General features: G+C 44.8%; 1 protein-coding gene across 1 annotated transcript in view; it reads right to left on the bottom strand.

The window, feature by feature from the left end:
- The window catches only part of LOC109424815 (protein serrate), a 170,724-nt gene that overhangs the window by 46,567 nt on the left and 99,906 nt on the right, over positions 1-24,251 (bottom strand). Inside the window, exons 8-9 of the mRNA XM_062847344.1 lie at positions 14,682-14,815; positions 275-724 (exon numbers count right to left, since the gene is read on the bottom strand). Coding sequence (XP_062703328.1) covers positions 275-724; positions 14,682-14,815 — 584 coding nt within the window. The remainder of the gene's footprint in view (positions 1-274; positions 725-14,681; positions 14,816-24,251) is intronic.

Genomic DNA, 24,251 nt, shown 5'->3' with positions numbered 1-24,251 from the left:
AGAGAAAAACTGAGTTGAAAGCTATTGAATGGTATTTTTTACATATTCTGTTTAAAAACTTTACAGGAATTTCAAATGTGATTCATAAACATTTATTAACACGATCAGTGTATAAAATTACAATGACAATTACTTTCAGTGTACCATGCGTACACATCCGAAGTGAGAAAACCCCAAATCGCAAACAACGACGCGCTTAGATAATTAATGGTCCCGAACCACGTCCCACCGCCTACTACACCTAAACTGCCGCCGCTGCCGTTTCCATACTCACTTATCTCGCAGGTCGGCCCGGTCCATCCGGGCGCGCAGCTACAGATGAAATCTTTGATCGGCTGCGGCTGCAACAATAGCTCCTTGCTCGACGCTGACGACGACGAAGACGAAGACGACGCATCATCTCCTCCGCTTCCTCCACTCCCTCCACCACTACTCCTCCCAAAAGGTTTCCCCATCGAGCTCATCCCCCGCATCCCCCGGACGATGATCGGCGCACTGCTGGTCGCTTCCGCCGACTTGTCGTCCGTCGCCCGGCCCAGACCGCTTCCGGTCAGGGTACAGGTCCCGCCGTTCCGGCACGGCTGCGGTGCACACGGATGCTCCACAATCTCACAGCGCGTTCCCGACAGGCCCTCGGCACAGGTGCACCGGTACTGATCCGGAGCGGTGTTCTCGCAGGTTCCGCCGTGCATGCACGGCTCGTGCGTTCCGCAGTAGTTGAGATCTAGGGAGAAAAGGAAAGAAGAAAAAACAGACAGGTGGTGAATAGTTTGCGGATTGTGTCAGACGGTGAATAGGAAACGAGACACGTGCAATTACACGCGCCAACCCTCTCGCTCTCGTCGAGCGTGAGAGGGTATCATAGCTGAAGACTCCTATCGAAAGCGCACTTGTCTGACTGGTGTGGTGAGAACCCTTCTTTTTTTTCGGCGTTTTCTAGAAGGGTTCAACCCGAGCATCAAGTTTGTGATCGTGCGCGCGCCACCCCTCGAGTTAATTGTAAGAAAAGCAACCCGGCGCATTCGAATCGCATCGCAGTTGGCGCATATGGGAAAATAGACAACAGATTTTCTGGTGGGAGCAAGTGCGTACGCACAGTGCGTGCGTAGGCATAGTAGGCCGTGCGCCTCGGATTTAAGAGGCACTTGCGCTCGCCTACAGTGTTTGTGTTCCCTGTCTGTTTGCAAAATGCTCATAATTTCATTAACGATTGTATTCTTTTCAAAATGTAATTAATATTCTGTGATTTCTAAGTTATCGTACAGAAAAGAAGGAAGAACCTTTGGACCCTTTGGACCACCACACAATCCTCTGAACAGAAATTCGCTTGAGCACTTCAAAGGTTTGATACTCAGATGGGAACGTTTCAAGGAAAATCATGCTCTCTGTCTACTTTTCACGGCGAACAACAAACACTTGGCTAGGAATCTTTCAAACCGCGCAGTAAACCGAACTATTTCCACTTGAATTTCTGAATACTTTATTCAGTTCTACTTTATCGATTGCGTTTTATTTCAAAAACGTAAAAAAAAATCGTCATCATTTGAGCTCAGAGATGCACTGTCGAAAATCCTGAGAGGATTCTGTCAAGAATCCTTTGAGGATTCTGTCGAGAATCCTGAGAGGATTCTGTCAAGAATCCTGAGAGGATTCTGTCGAGAATCCTGAGAGGATTCTGTCGAGAATCCTGAGAGGATTCTGTCGAGAATCCTGAGAGGATTCTGTCGAGAGTCCTGAGAGAATTCTGTCGAGAATCCTGAGAGAATTCTGTCGTGAATCCTGAGAGGATTCTGTCGAGAATCCTGAGAGGATTCTGTCGAGAATCCTGAGAGGATTCTGTCAAGAATCCTGAGAGGATTCTGTCGGGAATCCTGAGAGGATTCTGTCGAGAATCCTGAGAGGATTCTGTCGAGAATCCTGAGAGCATTCAGTCGAGAATCCTGAGAGGATTCTGTCGAGAATCCTGAGAGGATTCTGTCGAGAATCCTGAGAGGATTCTGTCGAGAATCCTGAGAGGATTCTGTCGAGAATCCTGAGAGTATTCTGTCGAGAATCCTGAGAGGATTCTGTCGAGAATCCTGAGAGGATTCTGTCGAGAATCCTGAGAGGATTCTGTCGAGAATCCTGAGAGGATTCTGTCGAGAATCCTGAGAGGATTCTGTCGAGAATCCTGAGAGGATTCTGTCGAGAATCCTGAGAGGATTCTGTCGAGAATCCTGAGAGGATTCTGTCGAGAATCCTGAGAGGATTCTGTCGAGAATCCTGAGAGGATTCTGTCGAGAATCCTGAGAGGATTCTGTCGAGAATCCTGAGAGGATTCTGTCGAGAATCCTGAGAGGATTCTGTCGAGAATCCTGAGAGGATTCTGTCGAAAATCCTGAGAGGATTCTGTCGAGAATCCTGAGAGGATTCTGTCTAGAATCCTGAGAGGATTCTGTCGAGAATCCTGAGAGGATTCTGTCGAGAATCCTGAGAGGATTCTGTCGAGAATCGTGAGAGGATTCTGTCGAGAATCCTGAGAGGATTCTGTCGAGAATCCTGAGAGGATTCTGTCGAGAATCCTGAGAGGATTCTGTCGAGAATCCTGAGAGTATTCTGTCGTGAATCCTGAGAGGATTCTGTCGAGAATCCTGAGAGGATTCTGTCGAGAATCCTGAGAGGATTCTGTCAAGAATCCTGAGAGGATTCTGTCGGGAATCCTGAGAGGATTCTGTCGAGAATCCTGAGAGGATTCTGTCGAGAATCCTGAGAGCATTCAGTCGAGAATCCTGAGAGGATTCTGTCGAGAATCCTGAGAGGATTCTGTCGAGAATCCTGAGAGGATTCTGTCGAGAATCCTGAGAGGATTCTGTCGAGAATCCTGAGAGTATTCTGTCGAGAATCCTGAGAGGATTCTGTCGAGAATCCTGAGAGGATTCTGTCGAGAATCCTGAGAGGATTCTGTCGAGAATCCTGAGAGGATTCTGTCGAGAATCCTGAGAGGATTCTGTCGAGAATCCTGAGAGGATTCTGTCGAGAATCCTGAGAGGATTCTGTCGAGAATCCTGAGAGGATTCTGTCGAGAATCCTGAGAGGATTCTGTCGAGAATCCTGAGAGGATTCTGTCGAGAATCCTGAGAGGATTCTGTCGAGAATCCTGAGAGGATTCTGTCGAGAATCCTGAGAGGATTCTGTCGAGAATCCTGAGAGGATTCTGTCGAGAATCCTGAGAGGATTCTGTCGAGAATCCTGAGAGGATTCTGTCGAGAATCCTGAGAGGATTCTGTCGAGAATCCTGAGAGGATTCTGTCGAGAATCCTGAGAGGATTCTGTCGAGAATCCTGAGAGGATTCTGTCGAGAATCCTGAGAGGATTCTGTCGAGAATCCTGAGAGGATTCTGTCGAGAATCCTGAGAGGATTCTGTCGAGAATCCTGAGAGGATTCTGTCGAGAATCCTGAGAGGATTCTGTCGAGAATCCTGAGGGGATTCTGTCGAGAATCCTGAGAGGATTCTGTCGAGAATCCTGAGAGGATTCTGTCGAGAATACTGGGAAGATTTTGTCGAGAATCCTGAGAGGATTCTGTCGAGAATCCTGAGAGGATTCTGTCGAGAATCCTGAGAGGATTCTGTCGAGAATCCTGAGAGGATTCTGTCGAGAATCCTGAGAGGATTCTGTCGAGAATCCTGAGAGGATTCTGTCGAGAATCCTGAGAGGATTCTGTCGAGAATCCTGAGAGGATTCTGTCGAGAATCCTGAGAGGATTCTGTCGAGAATCCTGAGAGGATTCTGTCGAGAATCCTGAGAGGATTCTGTCGAGAATCCTGAGAGGATTCTGTCGAGAATCCTGAGAGGATTCTGTCGAGAATCCTGAGAGGATTCTGTCGAGAATCCTGAGAGGATTCTGTCGAGAATCCTGAGAGGATTCTGTCGAGAATCCTGAGAGGATTCTGTCGAGAATCCTGAGAGAATTCTGTCGAGAATCCTGAGAGGATTCTGTCGAGAATCCTGAGAGGATTCTGTCGAGAATCCTGAGAGGATTCTGTCGAGAATCCTGAGAGGATTCTGTCGAGAATCCTGAGAGGATTCTGTCGAGAATCCTGAGAGGATTCTGTCGAGAATCCTGAGAGGATTCTGTCGAGAATCCTGAGAGGATTCTGTCGAGATTCCTGAGAGGATTCTGTCGAGAATCCTGAGAGGATTTTGTCGAGAATCCTGAGAGGATTCTGTCGAGAATCCTGAGAGGATTCTGTCGAGAATCCTGAGAGGATTCTGTCGAGAATCCTGAGAGGATTCTGTCGAGAATCCTGAGAGGATTTTGTCGAGAATCCTGAGAGGATTCTGTCGAGAATCCTGAGAGGATTCTGTCGAGAATCCTGAGAGGATTCTGTCGAGAATCCTGAGAGGATTCTGTCGAGAATCCTGAGAGGATTCTGTCGAGAATCCTGAGAGGATTCTGTCGAGAATCCTGAGGGGATTCTGTCGAGAATCCTGAGAGGATTCTGTCGAGAATCCTGAGAGGATTCTGTCGAGAATACTGGGAAGATTTTGTCGAGAATTCTGAGAGGATTCTGTCGAGAATCCTGAGAGGATTCTGTCGAGAATCCTGAGAGGATTCTGTCGAGAATCCTGAGAGGATTCTGTCGAGAATCCTGAGAGGATTCTGTCGAGAATCCTGAGAGGATTCTGTCGAGAATCCTGAGAGGATTCTGTCGAGAATCCTGAGAGGATTCTGTCGAGAATCCTGAGAGGATTCTATCGAGAATCCTGAGGGGATTCTGTCGAGAATCCTGAGAGGATTCTGTCGAGAATCCAGAGAGGATACTATCGAGAATCCTGAGGGGATTCTGTCGAGAATCCTGAGAGGATTCTGTCGTGAATCCTGGGAGGATTCTGTCGAGAATCCTGGGAGGATTCTGTCGAGAATCCTGAGAGGATTCTGTCGAGAGTTCTGAGAGGATTCTGTCGAGAATCCTGAGAGGATTCTGTCGAGAATCCTGAGAGGATTCTGTCGAGAATCCTGAGAGGATTCTGTCGAGAATCCTGAGAGGATTCTGTCGAGAATCCTGAGAGGATTCTGTTGAGAATCCTGAGAGGATTCTGTCGAGAATCCTGAGAGGATTCTGTCGAGAATCATTTCCACTCAATTATTTGGATAATCTTATTCCTGAGAGGTTCTACTTTATCGACCATGCTTCATTATGTATAAAAGAAAAAAAGTAAAAGGAACCGGACTGAAATGAGTCACGTATTAGTTCAGAGGGCAATGCGCAGCACCAAACTACTCTCATTTGATTCTCCGTACAATTTAACTTAGTGATGTGCCTTCTATATCGATCACGCTTCACTTCGACCATCACTATGAGAAATATTGAAATAAAAGAAGTAATTTCGATTACATGGACAACACTTCAGTTCAGGAGCTATTCTCACTTGATCCTTCGTACAATTTTTCTGCAGGATTTAAACGGCTACGCAGTCTTCAATACAGAAAAATAAGACCAAAACCCTTGAAGATGACACAAAACCCCAGATTCGAAACGTCGGCAAACAATAAACCTCGTTTTTTTTTCGTATTGAAGACTGCGCAGCCGTTTAGATCCTGCAGCAAACTTCTCAGTCAATGTGCGTCGACTGTTTTAGCGAACCATTTTCACTCGGTTTTCTGGGCAGTTTTCCTATGGGATTGGCCTACTATATCGACTGCGTTTTACTATGAGTAGCACTCCAGGTGAAATATCAATAGAAAACAGGAGAAATTGAGGTGACATGGACAACATTTCATTTGACAGATTCGTTTCTGTGATATTTCCATTTGATTATACGAACAATACCTAGGTGATAGTTCTACTTTATCGATCATGTTCCAATCTGAGCAGAAATATTTATCTTTATACGAGTGAAAAGGGAAATATAATAAAAAAAAGGTTTTCATTCGATAAACTGTATAGTTCCACTTATGAATGGTCCTAATATATCGACCATGTATCACTGCGAACATTACTTCATGTACTTCATATCCGACTCTCCAAACAAGTCTATTCAGAAAGGGCGCTACCTTATCGACCCGTTTCACTTCGTGCACTCCGAATGAAGCATTAAAGGAATATTAGAAACTGGGGTGTCATGGGCAACACCTCCGTTCAATGAATCATTTCTGAGCTGTTTCCACTTCATTATATGAACAAATATTTGTTGGATGATTCTACTTTATCGATAACGTTCCACTCTGAACAGAAATATATTGGTGTTCGGGTGAAAATTGGAAATATATCAGGTCAGCGCACCGATCGGTTTACCAAAAGCGTGTTATTTCAATTCGCTGGATAGATCCACTTATGGCAGGCTCTACTATAACGACCATGCATCACTCCGAACCCATTCTTTCACGTGAAAAGTTGGAGCAAAAAGTAAAAATAATGATGATGAAACGGGAAACATCTCAGCCTGAAGCGCCGTGTGATGCACACGGAACTGTTTCCATTTAATTCCCCGGACAATTCCACTGTGTGATGGTTCTACTTTATCGATCACGGAACTCTACTCCAAACAGAAATATGTTTGAAATCGGAGCGAGATGGGTGATGTACTATTTTCGAGAGACGTTTGGTAGCTGATACGGTTTTATCCGATTCTCCAAACAATTCCACCCAGAAATGGTGCTACTTTATCGATCTCATTTCACTCTGTGCCGCACTCTAAGTGAGTGGAGCATTAAAAGGAAGACAAGGAATTGGAATGATATGGGAAACATCTCAAGCCGTAGCGCCGTGCGATGCACTGAGCTGTTTTCACTTGGTTCCCCGGTCAATTATACTGCCATTCTACTTTATCGATCACGTGACTCCACTTCAAGAGGAAACATAATTGAAATCGAGGTGAAAAGGACGAAATCATATTTCTGAGAGCCATGTGGTAGCTGGAACAGTGGTAATCCGATTCTCCAAACAATATCACTCGGAACTTATGCTACTTTATCGGCTACCTTGCACTCCATGCAGCACTAAGCCTTCATCATTCACACGTTAAAGAGAAGAAATTTAGGTTACACGAAAAACTCCTCGGTTCAGAGAGTAATGTCAGGCACTGAACTGTTTTCCCTTGGTTGTGCAGACAACTACACTTTGTGGAGGTTCTACTCTATTGACTCCGTTCCACTCCGTGAAGAAGTAAAATACATTCAAAATATTGTTTGAAATCGGAGTGAAATGAGCAATCTCTTAATCGAGTCGTAGTCAAATGATTCTAATTAGATCCTCCAAGCAACTAATATTGATGCTGCTTTATCGACTGTATTTCACTCTGAGTAGCACTCTAAGTGAAACATTTAAAGGGAAATGGAGCAATATGAGCAATACTTCAACTCAGGGAGCCGTAAGATGTACTGAACTGTTTTCTTTTGGTTTTCCCGAACAATTTTGCAACATTATCATGATAGTTCTACATTATCGATCACGTTACTCCCCCAGCAAGAGTATATTCGTAATTGGAGTGAAACGTGTGATATCATATTTCCGAGAGCTGTGCGGAGATTCAAACGGATTTGATCAAATTCTACAAACAATTTTACTTAAAGACGATGCTATGACCAATGATCATATTGAAATGTCTAAGATATTCAGGAACTTCCATGAATGTAGGCCAGGACATTGAATCTACAAACATAAGGGGTGGTAATTTGAAGCATAACAAAAAAAGCTCATGCACACGAAGCCTTATGCAGTTATTATCGGTCAAGTGATAAGTGGTATGTTAGGGTCTCCAAGAACTCTTTTTAGTCAAGGTCATTTAATCCACAAGTATAACTAGTGATCCCTCGCTATATTACGAATAAGGCTCATACTCACATTGGCTTATACATAGATGTCTCATCAACTTCCCCATTGTCCATCTGGAACTCCATGGAATCCCAATAAAATGAGCGAGAATGCCTTTAAACCCCTCTAAAGCCCCCAGAGACCCCCGGACGCTTCTCTTAAGCTCCAACTACGCCCATGAAAACACAGGAAACCCCCTGACTGTCCACTTAAAAGCACTGCAAAGCTGTGACACCCTTTTGAGACTCACTTAAGACGTCCAACCAAAAGCTTCTCCACAAACTTCTCCATAAACTCTCCCAAAACCCCATGAAACTCCCTAAAACACCTTTAGACACCTTAAGATACCTCGAATCCCATAAAAGATCCCCAGGAATTTCTCCAAAACCTCCTGGAATCTCGCAGTTAAGACGCATTGACACGATTTGAAACCCCTCTTAAACTATCTTAAGCCGTCCATAAACTCTTCTAAAACCCCTTGAAACCTCCAGGAGATTTCAACAGAAGTTTCCGGTGGTTTCAGAGCGGTATTAAGGCATACGTTTCAAGGCAATTCAATTGGTTCCTGGGGGTTTCATAGGAGTCCCGGGTGGTTTAGGAAAGAAGTTCCTGAGGTCTCAGAGGAGCTTTTGGGGGTCTGAAAGGTGTTCCAAGCAGGGATAGGGTGCGACTCAAAACTCTTTGCGTGCCGCACACTCTGCTACGAGACAGCACAACAAACTAGAAGGAGACGAGTACGCGCAATCGGTTGTGTGTTGCTCGCTTGCTTTGCCGCGCGCTGGAGCTCTCCTGTCTCTCACGCTGCACTCTCTCGGTGCTTGTCTCCGTGCTTTTCACTTGGCTTGATACTACGCATGATTGCAAAAATTTCGAATCAAACGACCCATCACTTGTCAACCCTTGACAAGCTTAACAACTTTGCCGAAAACACAAACTCTTCAATTAATTTATTAATTGATTTTTTCTGTTTGGAGACAAGCGCAGTCCCAAGCACCGTGCATTACTCCCTGCGCCGTAGAGCTAGTGCTGCGATTGTCTCTCGCACAATTACGAAAGCTCTCACTCATACGTCTCTTGTCTCTCGGCAAAACGGGAAACGAGCACTTGCGATTGTGTGAAGCACACGCTTTTTTCGCACCGCACGGTGCATGCCGCCAATCCCTGGTTCCAAGGCGTTTGAGTCCTCAGAAATCCTCCTTAAGTCCCCCAAGAACTTCCCTTTAACTACCAAAAACATCCACGGAGACCCCGGGAGACCCTGAAACCCACTTAAATGCTTTGAAACGCTTTTATTCCATCCTGAAGAACAACGAACTACTAACAAACGTCTTAGCTCCTCGAAATTCCTCCTGAACTCCCATGAAACCCTCTAAACCCTTTGGAACACCCATGAAGCTCCCTGAAGCTCCCAGGAATCCACTGAGTTACCTTGGAAGACATTGATACGTCATGAAACCCCTCTGAAACCCCCGGAAACTACTGTTGAACTCCCTTGAAGCCTCCTAAAACCCCTCTGAAATCCCCTGAAGCATATTAAAACCTACTCAATTACTCTAAAACGCTTTGAAATCCCTCTGGAGCTCCCTAGAACATTCGATCAGTCTCATAAAGACCTCTGAATTATCCTACTATGCAATAAAACTCATATAAACCCGCTGAAATCAGAACTTATATGAAACCCACGGGAGTCCCCCAGAAACCCTCGGGTTATTCCACAAAGCCCCTCAAAATCCCAGAAACATCTTTAGAATGACTTTAAAATCTCCTGAGAACACCCTCGCTGGCACCTGAGAAGTCTTCAAATGCATTGAAACCTCACTGAAATTCTTCTGAAGCTCTTCTGAAGTCTCCTAAGTCCCAGAAGCCCTATGAGACCCTTATGAGTCCTTTAAGAACGTTTTTCTGAAACCCACGGGAGATCCCCAGAAACCCTCGAAGAATCCCCTCAAGTCCATCAGAATCCCAGATACACCTTTGAAACGACCTTGAACCCTTTCCAAACCTCCCAGAACGCCCACGATGCCGCATGAAACGCCTTGAAACCCCTCGTCAAGTCCCTTGATGCTTTTCTGTAGCCTCCTTAAAGCCTCGAGGAGCTCCGCAAACCCCTCGGCGACACCTTGAAACGTCTTGAATTCTCCTGAAACCTTTGACACTTCCAGGGAACTTCATAAAGGCTTTCGGAACCTGGAATCCAATGAAACACCTTGAAACTCAGTTGAAACCCCCTTTGAAAGCTCCTGAACGTCATGAAACTACCCGAAACTTTTGGACACCTGTTGATATGCTATAAAACACCTTAGTTGAAGACTTCTGAAACCTCAAGGTCTTCTGAAAGTCTCTGATTCCATGGAAACTCCTCTGAAACCCTCTGATACATACTTTAACCTATTGAATTGCCTTGGAACGTTTTGAAACCCCTCTGAAAGTCTCCTAAGGCTCTCCTAATGATCGAAAGAATCCCCCAGCAGCCTTCGATGTCGCCTGAATCACCTTAAAGCGCCTTCAGACTCCTCTGATAGTCTCCTAAAGCTGTGAGCCCACCTGCAACCCCGAGAAATCCATGAAACTCTCTGCTATGCCTTGAATCTTCCTGAAACTCTTGACAGCGCCTCTGAAAGTTCCAGGAAACTTCTCGAATGCTTCAAGAACCCTAGAAACCACCGAAACGCTTTGAAAGTCCTGGTGGATGTCCCGAAACTCCCTCAAACCCCCGGACACCTGTTGAAGTGCTATAAAACGGGTTGGTTGAATACTTCTGAAACCTAAAGGTCTTCGCAAAGCCTCTGACGCTCCTGATTCTCCTCTGAAAGTCTCCTAAAGCTCTCCTGAAGGTCCAAGGAATCTCCGAACAGCTCCCCAAAGCCCTCTGAAACTTCGCTCTAAACTTCTTAAAGACCAGAGAACCTCTGATACCCACGGGAGTCCTCAGAAACCCTCGAAGAATCCTCTACAGCCCCCAAGAAAACCCCTCAAAACACCAGAAACCTCTTTCAAACCCGAGAATACCCTCGATGCCACCTGGAACGCCTTGAAACCGCTGTAAAATCTCCTGAAGCTCTTTTGAAGCCTCCTAAAACCCTCGACATCTCGTCTGAAAGTTCCAGGAAACTTCCCGAAGGCTTCCGAAACCTTCTAAAACATCCTGAAGTCCACCGAAACACATTGAAACTCCTCTGAAACGTCCTCCGAAAGCCCTGATATCCTTGAAACGTCCTAAAATGTCCAGACATCTCTTGAAATGGAAGATTCCGTTTCTGTGGATGTATGAGGGTTTCAGGAGTACCGCAGGATTCTAGAGCTTTCAAGAGAGCTTCAGTTTTTTCAAGGGTCCGAGGGGGTGAAACCTGAAGCTCTCCTTAAAGCCTCAGTATCCTGCGATACTCCTGGAAACTCCACTGACATCCCTCTGAGAAGGCTGTGAAATAACCCTGAAACGGCCCTGAAAGCCCCCCTAAATCGTACTGAAATGCATGCATGGTTTCACCTTAAGACAAAGAACAAAAACTCAACCAGCCAGAGCTTCGTGTTTCATCGTGTGAAGAAGAGAAGACGATCGCTATGCGAAGAATCAGAGTAAGAATCATGAGGCATTACCTATTCTGAAATAAATGGCAATGGCATTCAAATGATCTTCAAATGGCGCTGAAATGGCATTGAAATGTCGTGGAGATGCCATTGAATTGGCATTGAAATGGCATTGAAATGGCATTGAAATGGCATTGAAATGGCATTGAAATGGCATTGAAATGGAATTGAAATGGCATTGAAATCGCATCGAGATGGCATTGAAATGGCATTGAAATGGCATTGAAATGGCATTGAAATGGCATTGAAATGGCATTGATAAGGCATTGAAATGGCATTGAAATGGAATTGAAATGGCATTGAAATCGCATCGAGATGGCATTGAAATGGCATTGATAAGGCATTGAAATGGCATTGAAATGGCATTGAAATGGCATTGAAATGGCATTGAAATGGCATTGAAATGGCATTGAAATGGCATTGAAATGGCATTGAAATGGCATTGAAATGGCAATGAAATGGCATTGAAATGGCATTGAAATGGCATTGAAATGGCATTGAAATGGCATTGAAATGGCATTGAAATGGCATTTAAATGGCAATGAAATGGATTTGAATTAACACTGAAAAGGCATTGAAATGGCATTGAAATGGCATTGAAATGGAATTGAAATGGCATTGAATTAACACTGAAAAGGCATTGAAATGGCATTGAAATGGCATTGAAATGGCATTGAAATGGCATTGAAATGGCATTGAAATGGCATTGAAATGGCATTGAAATGGCATTGAAATGGCATTGAAATGGCATTGAAATGGCATTGAAATGGCATTGAAATGGCATTGAAATGGCATTGAAATGGCATTGAAATGGCATTGAAATGGTATTGAAATGGCATTGAAATGGCATTGAAATGGCATTGATAAGGCATTGAAATGGCATTGAAATGGAATTGAAATGGCATTGAAATGGCATTGAAATGGCATTGAAATGGCATTGAAATGGCATTGAAATGGCATTGAAATGGCATTGAAATGGCATTGAAATGGCATTGAAATGGCATTGAAATGGCATTGAAATGGAATTGAAATGGCATTGAAATGGCATTGAAATGGCATTGAAATGGCATTGAAATGGCATTGAAATGGCATTGAAATGGCATTGAAATGGCATTGAAATGGCATTGAAATGGCATTGAAATGGCATTGAAATGGCATTGAAATGGCATTGAAATGGCATTGAAATGGCATTGAAATGGCAATGAAATGGATTTGAATTAACACTGAAAAGGCATTGAAATGGCATTGAAATGGCATTGAAATGGCATTCAAATGACATGCAAATGGCATTTAAATGGCATTGAAATGGCATTAAAATGACATTGAATTGGCACTCAAACGGCCATGAAATGGCATTGAAGTGACTATTATATGGCATTGAAAAAACTTTAAAATGGCATTAAAATGGCAATGAAATGGCATTGATAAGGCATTGAAAGGATACATCTGACAGAGGGTACCCACTCACTCTGATGATACTCTGAGTACTTTCCAGGTAACTTTGATCTATACCATACGCGTTTCCACAATGCAGCTCCATAAGCCACAAAAATTAACTTTTCGATGAAAACCGCTTTCGAAGAAAGCCAAACTTGTTGTTTCGGCTTTTGGGAGGTCCAACAATTAACCTCCCCACCCCCGGGATTAAGGGCAATGCATACGCAACGCATTGACGTACATAGGTATCTGCCGAAACGAGAAAGCATCTACCAACAAAAAAAACGCACCGGATGCACCGTTTCGAAAGACCAAATCGAAGTAAACGTTACACACAAAATTTATAATAACAATCAAGAAAAGCAGAGCCCTCTGCCGCGCCCCTCTGCTGATCGCGCATGCATGGATCAAGGATCGCGACCGCTCCGAGTAATAATCAGCGTTAATTTCCTTTTTCCCGTTGCTCATCACCCCTCCTCGATCGTATGACCGTAAACCGATGATGATGATGCGTTACACCACCACACATAGGCAGGCGCGCGGTGTTTTATGAATCAAAATGAGAAAAAGCGATCAATCGATACAAATCTTTCACCGACGCTCGCTCGCTCGCTTGGAAAGATTCATTACCGCGTCTCGATTAATGGCTTCATGATGAAATTTAACGATTTCCCATTGTGCGGCGATCTTATAATATGCGGTCTTTGTTACGCACACCAACGCAACGCAACGTGACGTGACGGCGAAAAGTCAGAATGACAGTTCTCGCTTTCGCTCGTTCGTCATAGTAGGCTGCGCGCGACGTCGCAAACAGACTCAGCGACGCGACGAGGGGTGTATCACTTACACTTCTGAGATTTATTCTGGGCACAATAGAAAGGGATTGTGACATGTGCGGACACATAAATGTGATTTATGATTGGTGTAACCGACACCCTTCGGTTGTTAAAAGGTGACTCGGTGTCTGAACCAAAACTCTTGAAAAGAATCATCAGCGCGCGGAAGGGTTAGGATTACACATCTCCGGCGAGTTATACCCCTCGGTTTTGCGTTCTTCTTTGTTTCTCAATCTGTATCAAATTTTATTTGCCTTTCCCTTTGGCCGAAATTTCCGACTCGGAGCGAATTAAACGATAAACCTTCGCCGAAAATAAAGACTCATTAATCGATTTATCGGAATTAAGCGGTTGCTCAATCGCTCAATTTCCCTTCTTTTGTTTCACCCGCCCCATGTGCGCCGCAGCGCAGCGTCTTTTGCCAAAAGAGGGGGCAAATAATAGCGGTAATTGCTTGCCACACACATACACTCTCACCACCGCAACGTACCGCCGTGATCGAACACTGACAGATGATGCACAGCGCCTACTGCGGCTATCACTGCGGATTTAATTGTTCGGAATCGCGCACTCGGAGGGGTGCGCCACTGCTGCCATTCACCGAAAAAAATAAAACAGCAACCCACCGCTAACGAGAAGCCAATCGAAATTGATCCAATTTTTTAGCTTAATGAGTTTGCGATTAATAAATTATGCAGCGCCGCCGCTGCTGCCGCAGAGAGAATGGAAATCAGTGAATCGCGGAGAAACGGCGAAGAAAAAAACGGCGGGTCGCTGTGCCGCCCTCGTTGAGAAAATACGAACGCGCCTCAAGTTGCCATATATCTTTTTATTGTGGCAAAATTGAATCTTATTAATCTGTTAATTAGTTATCGTTTTGCATTTTTTTTTTCTCGATTGCAGACATCCAGCGGCTTTCGGTGGCGCGGTTACGACTTAATTGATGCACCGCTAATTGTGCGCTACTGTCAGACTGTGACATTTCGGCGCGGGGAAAGGAAAAACAATCGAAATCATGACTTACCTTGATCGCACAGAATCCCGCCCCAGTTAGTATCACAGATGCACTGCCAGGCGCTACCGTTGCAGTAGCCATGGCGACAGCCCGGGTAGACCATGCACTCGTTGCAAAGTGGCCCCCGCCATCCGGGGCGACATCTGGAAGTAGACAAGAAGAACACACGTTTATTAGCATCGGAAAGAAACAAAAATGACAAATCATCGCCCAAAAAACTCCCGTCGCGGCGTCAAAAGGGGGGCGCTCTCACTTGACGAATGTCAAGTGTGTTTTGACGCTTATGCTCGATCACGTGTCACGCGACTACAGATGAGAGTGAAACTATCGCCTGGTGTGCGACATGGCGCGACAAGGTGAAGTGGTCCTCGAGGAAGCGTTCAAGTGTCACTGTTTTTGGACTTCGAGTACCACACAAACGATTCATCGGAGCTGCCGCCATTTGTTTTTCGGTTGCTGCGATCGCTGCCCACCTCGTCGCGTTCAGTCGGTAACAATGTCAACAAGATCGCGGCAATCGTTGTTCACGGCATCGGTTGCTTCGATTGCCCGAAGATTTTCGGGTTAATTAGGAACCTCGATCGCGCTGATTTATGCGGAATGCAGCAGAAGTCTGACGATCTTAGGAATGCGCAAGGCCACGGCTCTCTCGGGAAATCCAGTTGCGAAGCGTGGGAAGAATTTATTAAAATTTCGCCCTTCGTCCTCGGAGTCTATCGAACCCCGTGCACAGCGCACACTCAAGAAAACATCTATTGTTTACCGAAAACCTCCCGACTGCCAAGCCGACCGCCGATCAAACGAACGTCAGTGAGCGCGAGCAAAGCGCGCTGTCAGGGGGAGGTGCTGCGCAAACGAAACAAAAGAAACGTCCGCGGTAATGACTTGTCAAATATTGACCGCCGCGCGCGATCATCGCGCAGCGGCAACTTCTGATTTTGTTGTTGTGATTCCGCGAGATTCCACGTCGGAAAGTTATTTCTCTCCGAAAGAAATCCGAACTAGAATTTCAAACACGCGATCCATCTGGTCAAATTCGATGACAACAAAGGGAACTCTGTTTGTTTACCTATCGTGTCGAGTCGTGATTCCAACTAACAAAAGGAACGCTAGTTTTGTCACGCAAATCCGAAAAATTCCAATTAACCCATTCAAGAGTCTACGTACGGCATTTATCATCGCCTGCAAGCGCGGGGGTGATTGCGGGGAACCAACCCGAAGAAAAGCAATCCAAGCGCATAAACAAAACAACCAGCAACAACAACAATAACAATAAACCAATGTTTGCTTTTCCCGTTGGCATCTCGTTATCCCCCGCCGATCAGCACCGAGTCAACCAGTCAGCGTTGACTCGCCGACTTGGATCGGTCGGTCGGTTCCGCGTCGCTCTCCCGCTGCTCCTGCACCGGCTACGTCCATGCAACCGACCCGGACCGAACGGCAACCGCAAACGAGCGCTGTGCGGTGCTGCGCACGCGGAGATTTATTGCAGAATTAAAATTTTTTAACAATGTTTTACTCGTTCAATTATGTATGATTAAGTGTTTATTTATTATTAATTCCACCCCGGCTCGGGGTGCCGCAGCTTGCGAGTGGCATTCCGGATCGACGGGACACGACGATTTTGGTTGAAAGAAGAAATGCACTGTAACGACGGGCCGAAGCCTCCTCGATGACAATTCGATAAACCATAAATTTATTTTACAATTGTTAGAAGTTATTGTCTTGGTTGGACGAATCTACAATAGACGGAGACGGCGATGACATACAGTACAGTGCAGTGGAGTGAGTGGACACAATTTATGGTTCTTCTCTTGTTTCGCCGTAGTTAACCAGCTTGGTGATTTGTTGGAGTGACGTTTTTCGGTGTACCTAGCTAGATCGTAGCAAGCGTTCGGTGGTAACAAAGCGTTGTTACGCAAAAAGGTGAGAAGGTCATCAGTGGATTGCGGCGGCGAAAGGAAGACTGGATGACGAATGAGTTTCTATGAACTACGCAATCAATGCCCATATTTCTATGACCTCAAAGGGAGAGGAAAGTCTTCCGGACGATTCTAAGCTACACACATTTCGGTGGAAGATTGCGCAAAAGCGAAGATCGCCCAAGTTGGTGAGAAGCAAGTTGCTTTCACGCTGACTGAAGATGTCGTTTCGTCTATCTAGAACATCCTGGAAGCCAGACCTCGACTGACTGTTCTACGTTGAGGCGTTTACCTACATGAACATTCTGGAAACCAAGCGAAGCAAAGTGAAGTGCATAGCACGTAAGCTCATCTTCGTGGGATATTCCATGAAGCACAAAGCATATCGTTTAGCAGATTCGAAGAGCTAGGCAACAGATCATCGGCTACGCAGCATCCTGTTGCTGTAACGGATCTTACAAGCGTCAAGCTGTGGGAGAGAGCGAAGTGCTGTTCAAGGAAGAGAACGAACAGAAACAATAATTCGAAGAACAGGAAGAATATCCCTTGACAATACAGCCAGGAGAAGAGGCAAACAGTGACGAAGAACGAAGTGATGCGAGCAGAGTGCATATCGCTGTTAGTAAAGAAGGACGAACAAGGGCGAGTTGTGAAGTACAAGGCTAGAATAGTTGCAGAAGAATATCTGAACTTTAGCCAAGTGTTCGCTCAGGTGACGCGCCAAGCGACGCCTCGTAGATTCCTTGTGGTGACTGTGAAACAGAAGATGTTCGTTCGGCACGTTGACGTCAAGACAGCCTGCCTTAACAGCGACTTGGAGGAAGAGCTGTCCTTGTGTCAACCGCTTGGTTACGAGGAACGTGGACAGAAGGAGCTAGTGTGTCACCTGATACGTGGCATCTACGGTTTCCAATGCAAATGGAATAAGAATTTGCCGGAGGTGTTGCCGAAGCTCGGACATCGCAACCCTGCTTCAGACCAGTGTCTGTTTATGAGGAAGAAGGGAAGGTTGAAGATTTTCGATAAATGACAAGGCAGTTCAACTGATTATCGGCAGCGTGAAGAATGAGTTTGACCTGACCAGCCTTAGAGAAACACAGCACTTCTTAGGAATGGAAGTGCTTAGTGATAGTAATAATGGAATCAAACTGCGTCTCCCAGTGTACATCGACGAGCTTATCACCAAATTCGGTATGGAAGCCGACCCGCAACTACCTACTAACTCCCTCTTTGTGCAGGCGAAGATCAAATATTGTCCAGCTATACGGAGTCTGACAGGGCCGATGACATAGAAACTAGACGATCGACTCCCGGATTCGTATTCTTTCTCGAGGACGTTGCAATCTCCTGGGTCAATCGTAGACAACCATGCGTTACACTCTCCTCAATTGAGGCTGAGTATAAGGTGTTCAGCGAAGCCTGCTAAGAGGCTCTACGGCAAAGAAAACTTCTAAGGAACCTCGACGAAGAGCAACGGCAACCATCTGTACAGCAAGAGGACAACCTAAGTTGTATTTCCTTCGTTACGACTGAACGTGCAAGTCGAAGGTCGAAACATATCGAAACCCGTGAGAGATTCATCGAAGTGCAGTGTATCACAAGGCAATCAGCTCTGGAGTGTTACCCAACAGGTTCGATGGCGGTCGATGCCTTGACGAAACCCTTAGGGCCGATTTCTTCACCCGGGCTTAAATTTTAAACCAGGCTTAGCAAAATTTTAAGCCAGGCTTAACTTTTTTTCGATTTCTTCACATCGGCTTAACCACTAAACCCGGTTTAATAAAGCTACGGTTTACGTTAAGTGTGGCTTATTTTAAGCGGTGCTCTGAGGTGGCTTAGCAGCGCTAAGCCAGGCCTAAGCCGCAAATTGCAGAGTTTGGGTTTCTTCACCTGCTTCATGGATACATTTTTGAAACAGCAGAAAATATTTTTAATGAAACATGTACACTTAGGAACGATACAATTGTAAAACTTTTGGATACGGATGGAGACGATCATATAGAAAATGATAATCTACATCCAGCGCGTATAAAATATTATTCAACGTCGGTTTTTGGGACAGTCAAGTTTTTACATTAGATTGAAACACCGTGTTTGCAAATTTGTCATCCTGATTTGGAAATCGAAAGCACATTTGCATTGAAGTTTCTATTTATTTTAATCCAGTCCTTTCCATAATGTCAGGTCACAATGAACAATGTTATGGTTCAAGAGATATTATTTTTTAACAAATTACACTCAAAAAAAAATTCTTCTAATAACTTTTTATACACTGATTTCTTACAAAAACTATATATTCAACATTTTGACTCATAATTCTAAATATAAAAAGTATTATTCGTGGTGTACTTCTAAACATGACTTATTTTGAATACCTAATAGGGTGACGATGGCTATTATCGGCAGGCTTGTTCTCTTTGTTGTGGGGGTTTTTCGTTGACCAAAATTCCTGAAACATTGCCATATCATTCAGCTTAATTTGAAAGGATTTGTGGCCAACTTTGAGTTCAAAAGGTTTCAAAAAACCTTTCATGACGACGAAAACAAAACTGCCAAAAATACATAAGTTCCACTACCTAAAAAGGACGCAAGTGGATTTTAAATATCGTTTCGCAACTCAGCACTATGAAATTTGATTTATACTTGCCGTATCACAACGGACTAGTTTTTCATACTATACCAAAAAATTGCAATATGATTCATAAGCACGATGGTACTGATAGAAATGATCATATTCTAGTGATTTGTTTTTCACTGCAAAAATGTTTTGCAACTCGTTGCAGAGGAATTCCTGGAGGAATCACAGATACATTTCTAGAGAGAAGTTCCCTGGAAAAATCTCTTAAAGAAATTCCAGGAGGAACCCCTGGAGGAGTTCCTGAATGAGTTCTTGGAGGAATTTCTGGAGCAATAACTGGAGGTGTTCCTGAAAGAATTCCTGGACAAATTTCTGGAGGAATCTCAGAGGAACCTCTGGAAAAATTCATGGAGCTATCTCAGAAGAATTCCTAGAGAAACTTCTGGTGAATGTCTTGAAGGATTTTCTGGAAAAATCTCAGATGAATTCCTGGAGAAAAACATAAAGGAATTCCTCTAGGAATGCTTGAAGGGCTCCCCGAAAGAAATTTCTGGAGAAATGTTTAAGGGGAATCGCAGATAAATTCCTGCAGCAATTCCCGGATCCCTCAAAGAAAGTCCTGGATGAATTCATGAAAGAGCCTCTGAGGATGTTCCTGAAAAAATCTCTTGATGTATTCCTGGATGATCTTGTGGAAGAATCTCTGGAGGAATCCCTGAAAAAATCCTGGAGGTATCTCGGAGTAATCCCTGAAGAAATTTCTGGAGAAATCCATGGAGGAAATCCTGGAGAACCCCTGAAGGTGTTTCTGGAGAAATTCCTAGAGGGATCTCAGAGGAACTACTGGAGAAAACCCTGGATGCATTGCTGAAGGATCTTGTGGAAGAATCTCTGGGGAAATCCCTGGAAAAATTCCTGGAGGTACCCCAGAGGAAATGCCGAAGAAATCCCTGGAGAAACTCCTGGAGCAGTTTCTAGAGGAAATCCTGGAGGAACTTGAAGTAATCTCTGGAAAAATCAACCTGGAGAAAAATATGAAGGAATTCCTCGAGGAATTCTTGGAGAAATTCCTCTAGGAATTCCTGGAATAATTCCTGAGGAATCCCTGGAAGAAATTCATGTAGGAATCGTAGATAACTTTCTGGAGGAATTCCCGCAGGGACCCCTTAGAGAATGTACTTGAAAAATTCCCGAAGGAGCCCCTGGAGGTGTTCCTGGAGAAATCCCAAGGCAAATTAGAGGAAATTCCTTTAAAATGGTCTAGACTCTGATGCATCACACGACCAACACATTTTCAAAAAGTCACTATCGAAATGCAACTTTAACAAGACGATAATGGAGATTATTTATTGGAAGGCAATTCTGGATATCAAAACATAAAGCAACATTGCAACGCCTTTTCTGCAATGTGGCACTTCAACTTTGTACAATGAAAGGCAAAGTCGAACACCAAATATTGTGGAATGATCATATGAAGTAGGTACTAAATCGAGAATCTTCGATACTAGCGTTTGGCAAAATATCATCAGTCTAGGTAGTTCATCATTATTAATTTCCTTCTGCATCCGAAAAATTTACCGAGCGATTTCGCTTTTCCTGCTCCAATTTCAGCGGATGTTTTGTTGTTGTTACTCCATACTGCATATAACGGGCATTTCAAAATATCGGCGGCTTAAAATGACGTTTCCATTGGAAAGTCACTGGAATGATATGGGAAAATTCGTTAAGCTTGGCTTAGCGTAAGCCATCGCCTTCATTTGCTAAGCCGGTGTGAAGAAATGCAAATATTTAAACCTGGCTTAAAAATTCGGCTTAACTTTAAGTGTGGTTTAAGATAAACCAGGCTTACGTGGTTAAGCCGGGTAGGTGAAGAAATCGGCCCTTAGACCGTTAAACTGCTGCCTTAATTTCTTCCATCTCTAGGAAGCTAAAGCAGTGACAGCAGAGAAGAAGAGAAAACTTGCCATTTAAGTGAGAGAGAACAGCAAATGACGCTCGGGAGTTGATCTAGACTAGACAATCACCGACAGTCACTTAGAGTATGTTGAGGACAAGCATTCCCCGAAGAAGATCTGGGATGTCCTCCACAGCATCTTCGTACTGGAAGAGCATTACCAGCCAGTTCCTATTGAAGAAGCAGTTGTTTACGATGCGATACGACGAGAAGGAACCCTTTAAAAACTTCGTCTTGCACTTTGATCGCTTGGTGCATCAGGTAAAAGAAGCTGACATCAAGATGGCGGAACAAGATGTGATGATCACGAAGCTGGTGTCCTACAACCCGGTGTCCGCTCATTTGCCAATGGATCTTGTCTGGGCGGAACTAGCTCGACGTGGAAGCGAAGCGGTCTGACACAAGAAGTTCCAGTAGTTCGAGTGATTATTCAGTCACTAGCTGGCGAGTGGAGAATTCAGATAAACAAGAAAGACGTTTCGTCCATACCCGGCTTGTCGTTCAGGCGGTTGGAGACTTCAGGGAAGAGAGTTGTTTTCTTCAACGCTTGTGGGACTGTATGAGCTAGTGAGTAGATTGTAGCGTCATGTATACAGTTCTGACGGCTGTATGTAATGTATTTTCAATGCAAGCGACCAGGATTCTGAAGCGAAACCGTTGTTGAGTGGCAGGGTAGATCGTAAGCTGAAGCTGGAGCTGAAGGTTCAGCTGCGATTGAACGTTTCGATGTGAATCTCGTTAAGACTGGAGGGGCGACGATTCTGTGCAGCTCGTGCATCCATTGAAAGCAGACAAGAGAAGCATCCTGACGGAAAGGCAGTGGAGTAGGTCGAGAAGTAGAAACCACAGAGTCCTTGGTAAGACTCCCTGCCAGAAGAGCAGTGGAGTAGTCCGGGAAGTAGGAAGATCAGATTCCTCGGTGAGACTCCCTGCCACTTTAGTGCTCTTCAGCAGTGGAGTAGTCCGAACGATAGAATCCAAGGATTCCATGGTAAGACTCTTTTCTGGCATGGTCCAGGAAATAGAACCTCAGATACCTTGGTGAGAATTTTTGTCGGAAGGGTAGGGAAGCCGTCCGACAGCTGGAACCGTGTGAGGATTTGCGGAGACTACAAGTAAACTGTGAACCCAAACCTTGTAGTGGACAAGCATTCACTGTCTATGTACTGTTCGATTCGATGGCAGGAATGATCTCGACCAGGTGTACTTGAAAGCCGAAGTGGCACCAGCAGATCGGGAGTTACTCCAGAACTTCTGGAGGAGGTGTTTCCGCATCTTAACGAATAGAATACGGCGCACAAGTCATCATACTTGCGAATGTCTCGTGGACAACATGGAGTTCAGCGGATACTCGATTGATAAGGACGGCATCCACAAGATTCATCAGAAGGTAGAGGCACTCCAGAACATGCCTAGGCTGATGAACGTGGATGAGGTCCGATCGTTCGCCAGATTCGTTAACGGTATCCTCTGAACAATTTGGTTTAAAACGATGTGCCGTTCAGATAGACCAAGCAACAATGCGAGGATTCCTTCAGGAAGGCGAAGGACCTGATGCAATCTGACAACTGTTTTGTATGTTTATTACTCACCCGAGCTACCACTTCTGCTTGCCACGGTCGCTAGGCCTTACAGAGTAGGGTGATACTAAGCCACGTGTATCCGGACGGCAGTGAACATAAAATTCAGTTTGCGTATCGCAGACCCTCAGTCGTGTGCAGCAGAAGTAGATGCAGGTGGACAAGGAGGCATAAACTGTCACATTTTGAATAACGGAATTCTTCCAATACCTCTACGACCGCAGATTCATCTTGCTTATTGACAACCAGGCTATCGCAAAGATCTTCGCAGAGCACTACGCTACATATTTGTAAAGTTTCGACTTTGAAATCCGGTTCCGCAAATCCACCAATAACGTGAATACTGATGCCATGTCGAGCCATTTCGACTGGAAATTACCGATCTCGATAACGAAATTGACGCAGAGTCAAATCGACACTCTGCCGTTGACTGCTGTCGGGTGAGACCAAGTTACTGCTGGGGTTCAAACAATACAAAAGGTAATCCAAGGAATCAAGTATAGCGAAGGGTCATTTCGGAGTAGAACAGCACGAGTTCTTCCTCAAAAAAGGATGCTTGCTTCGAGGAATTCGAGTAGACCCTCTCCAGAAACGTGTTCTAGAGGAATTATATTCTACTTACTTCGTAACAACCCGTCGCTGGCAAGAGTAGTCTGGTTTGGACCAGGAATGGTAGCGAACGGTGCTGACTGCCAGGTAGTGAGTGCCGAGCCGGCGAAGATAAACCATCATGGCAGAGAAACTCAGAGTACTTTGCTGGTCCATACCCGGGATACAGACTTCTTCATCTACGTGGATGCCTAGTTGCCGTACAGATTCAGACGTCTGAAGGTATCGTCAATATGCGTCACAACAACTTCAGAAAGTTTGGCATTCTGTCAGGCCTGGTGACCGACCATGATGCCCAATTTACATCGGAGGTATTACAGCAGTTCGTGAAGATAAACAGTGTCAGAGCAGTGCGCAATGAATAGCCAAGCTGAGCGATACGTTCTGTTAGCTGTGCTTAAAAGGGACTTGCTTTACGAGAAGCAGTACAAACCAAAAATGTTTTGAATAAAACTTAAACTTGTGTATTTCATCGATTTCAACCATATAAACAACAGAAAGTTACTTTCTTACGCAACACTAGCAACAACATCGAACGAGCTGACATTTCAATCTTCGGAGGGTCGGACAGCTATCTCTTTTTATGTGCATATCTGCGAGGGGTTGGACACTACCCAAACTACCACACGTTCAAACCGCCAACCAGAAGTTGAAGGAGTTGAAGTGCATCAAGTCTTAGCTGAACCTGGAGTTAACAATTGTAAAACATCCAACTCACCAACCGCAAACTGATTTGCGGTCAGCAGGGAAGTTACTGTCAATGCTCGTGTTAGGTGGATAGATTCGATCGACCTTTACGGACGATTTTGTACACGTCGCGTTGTACTGCAAACGGTTCATAGACTGCGATAATATGGAGACTGTCCACTTCTGCGTTCGAATCTCGAGGCTCCGTCGCGTCAATGGCAGCGAATCCCATATAACATGGGACAATTA

The sequence above is a fragment of the Aedes albopictus genome, chromosome 1, assembly GCF_035046485.1.
Source record: "Aedes albopictus strain Foshan chromosome 1, AalbF5, whole genome shotgun sequence".
NCBI lineage: Eukaryota > Metazoa > Arthropoda > Insecta > Diptera > Culicidae > Aedes > Aedes albopictus.
Note: the sequence above shows the minus strand (reverse complement) of the source record. Positions and strands in the feature narration are given on the sequence as shown.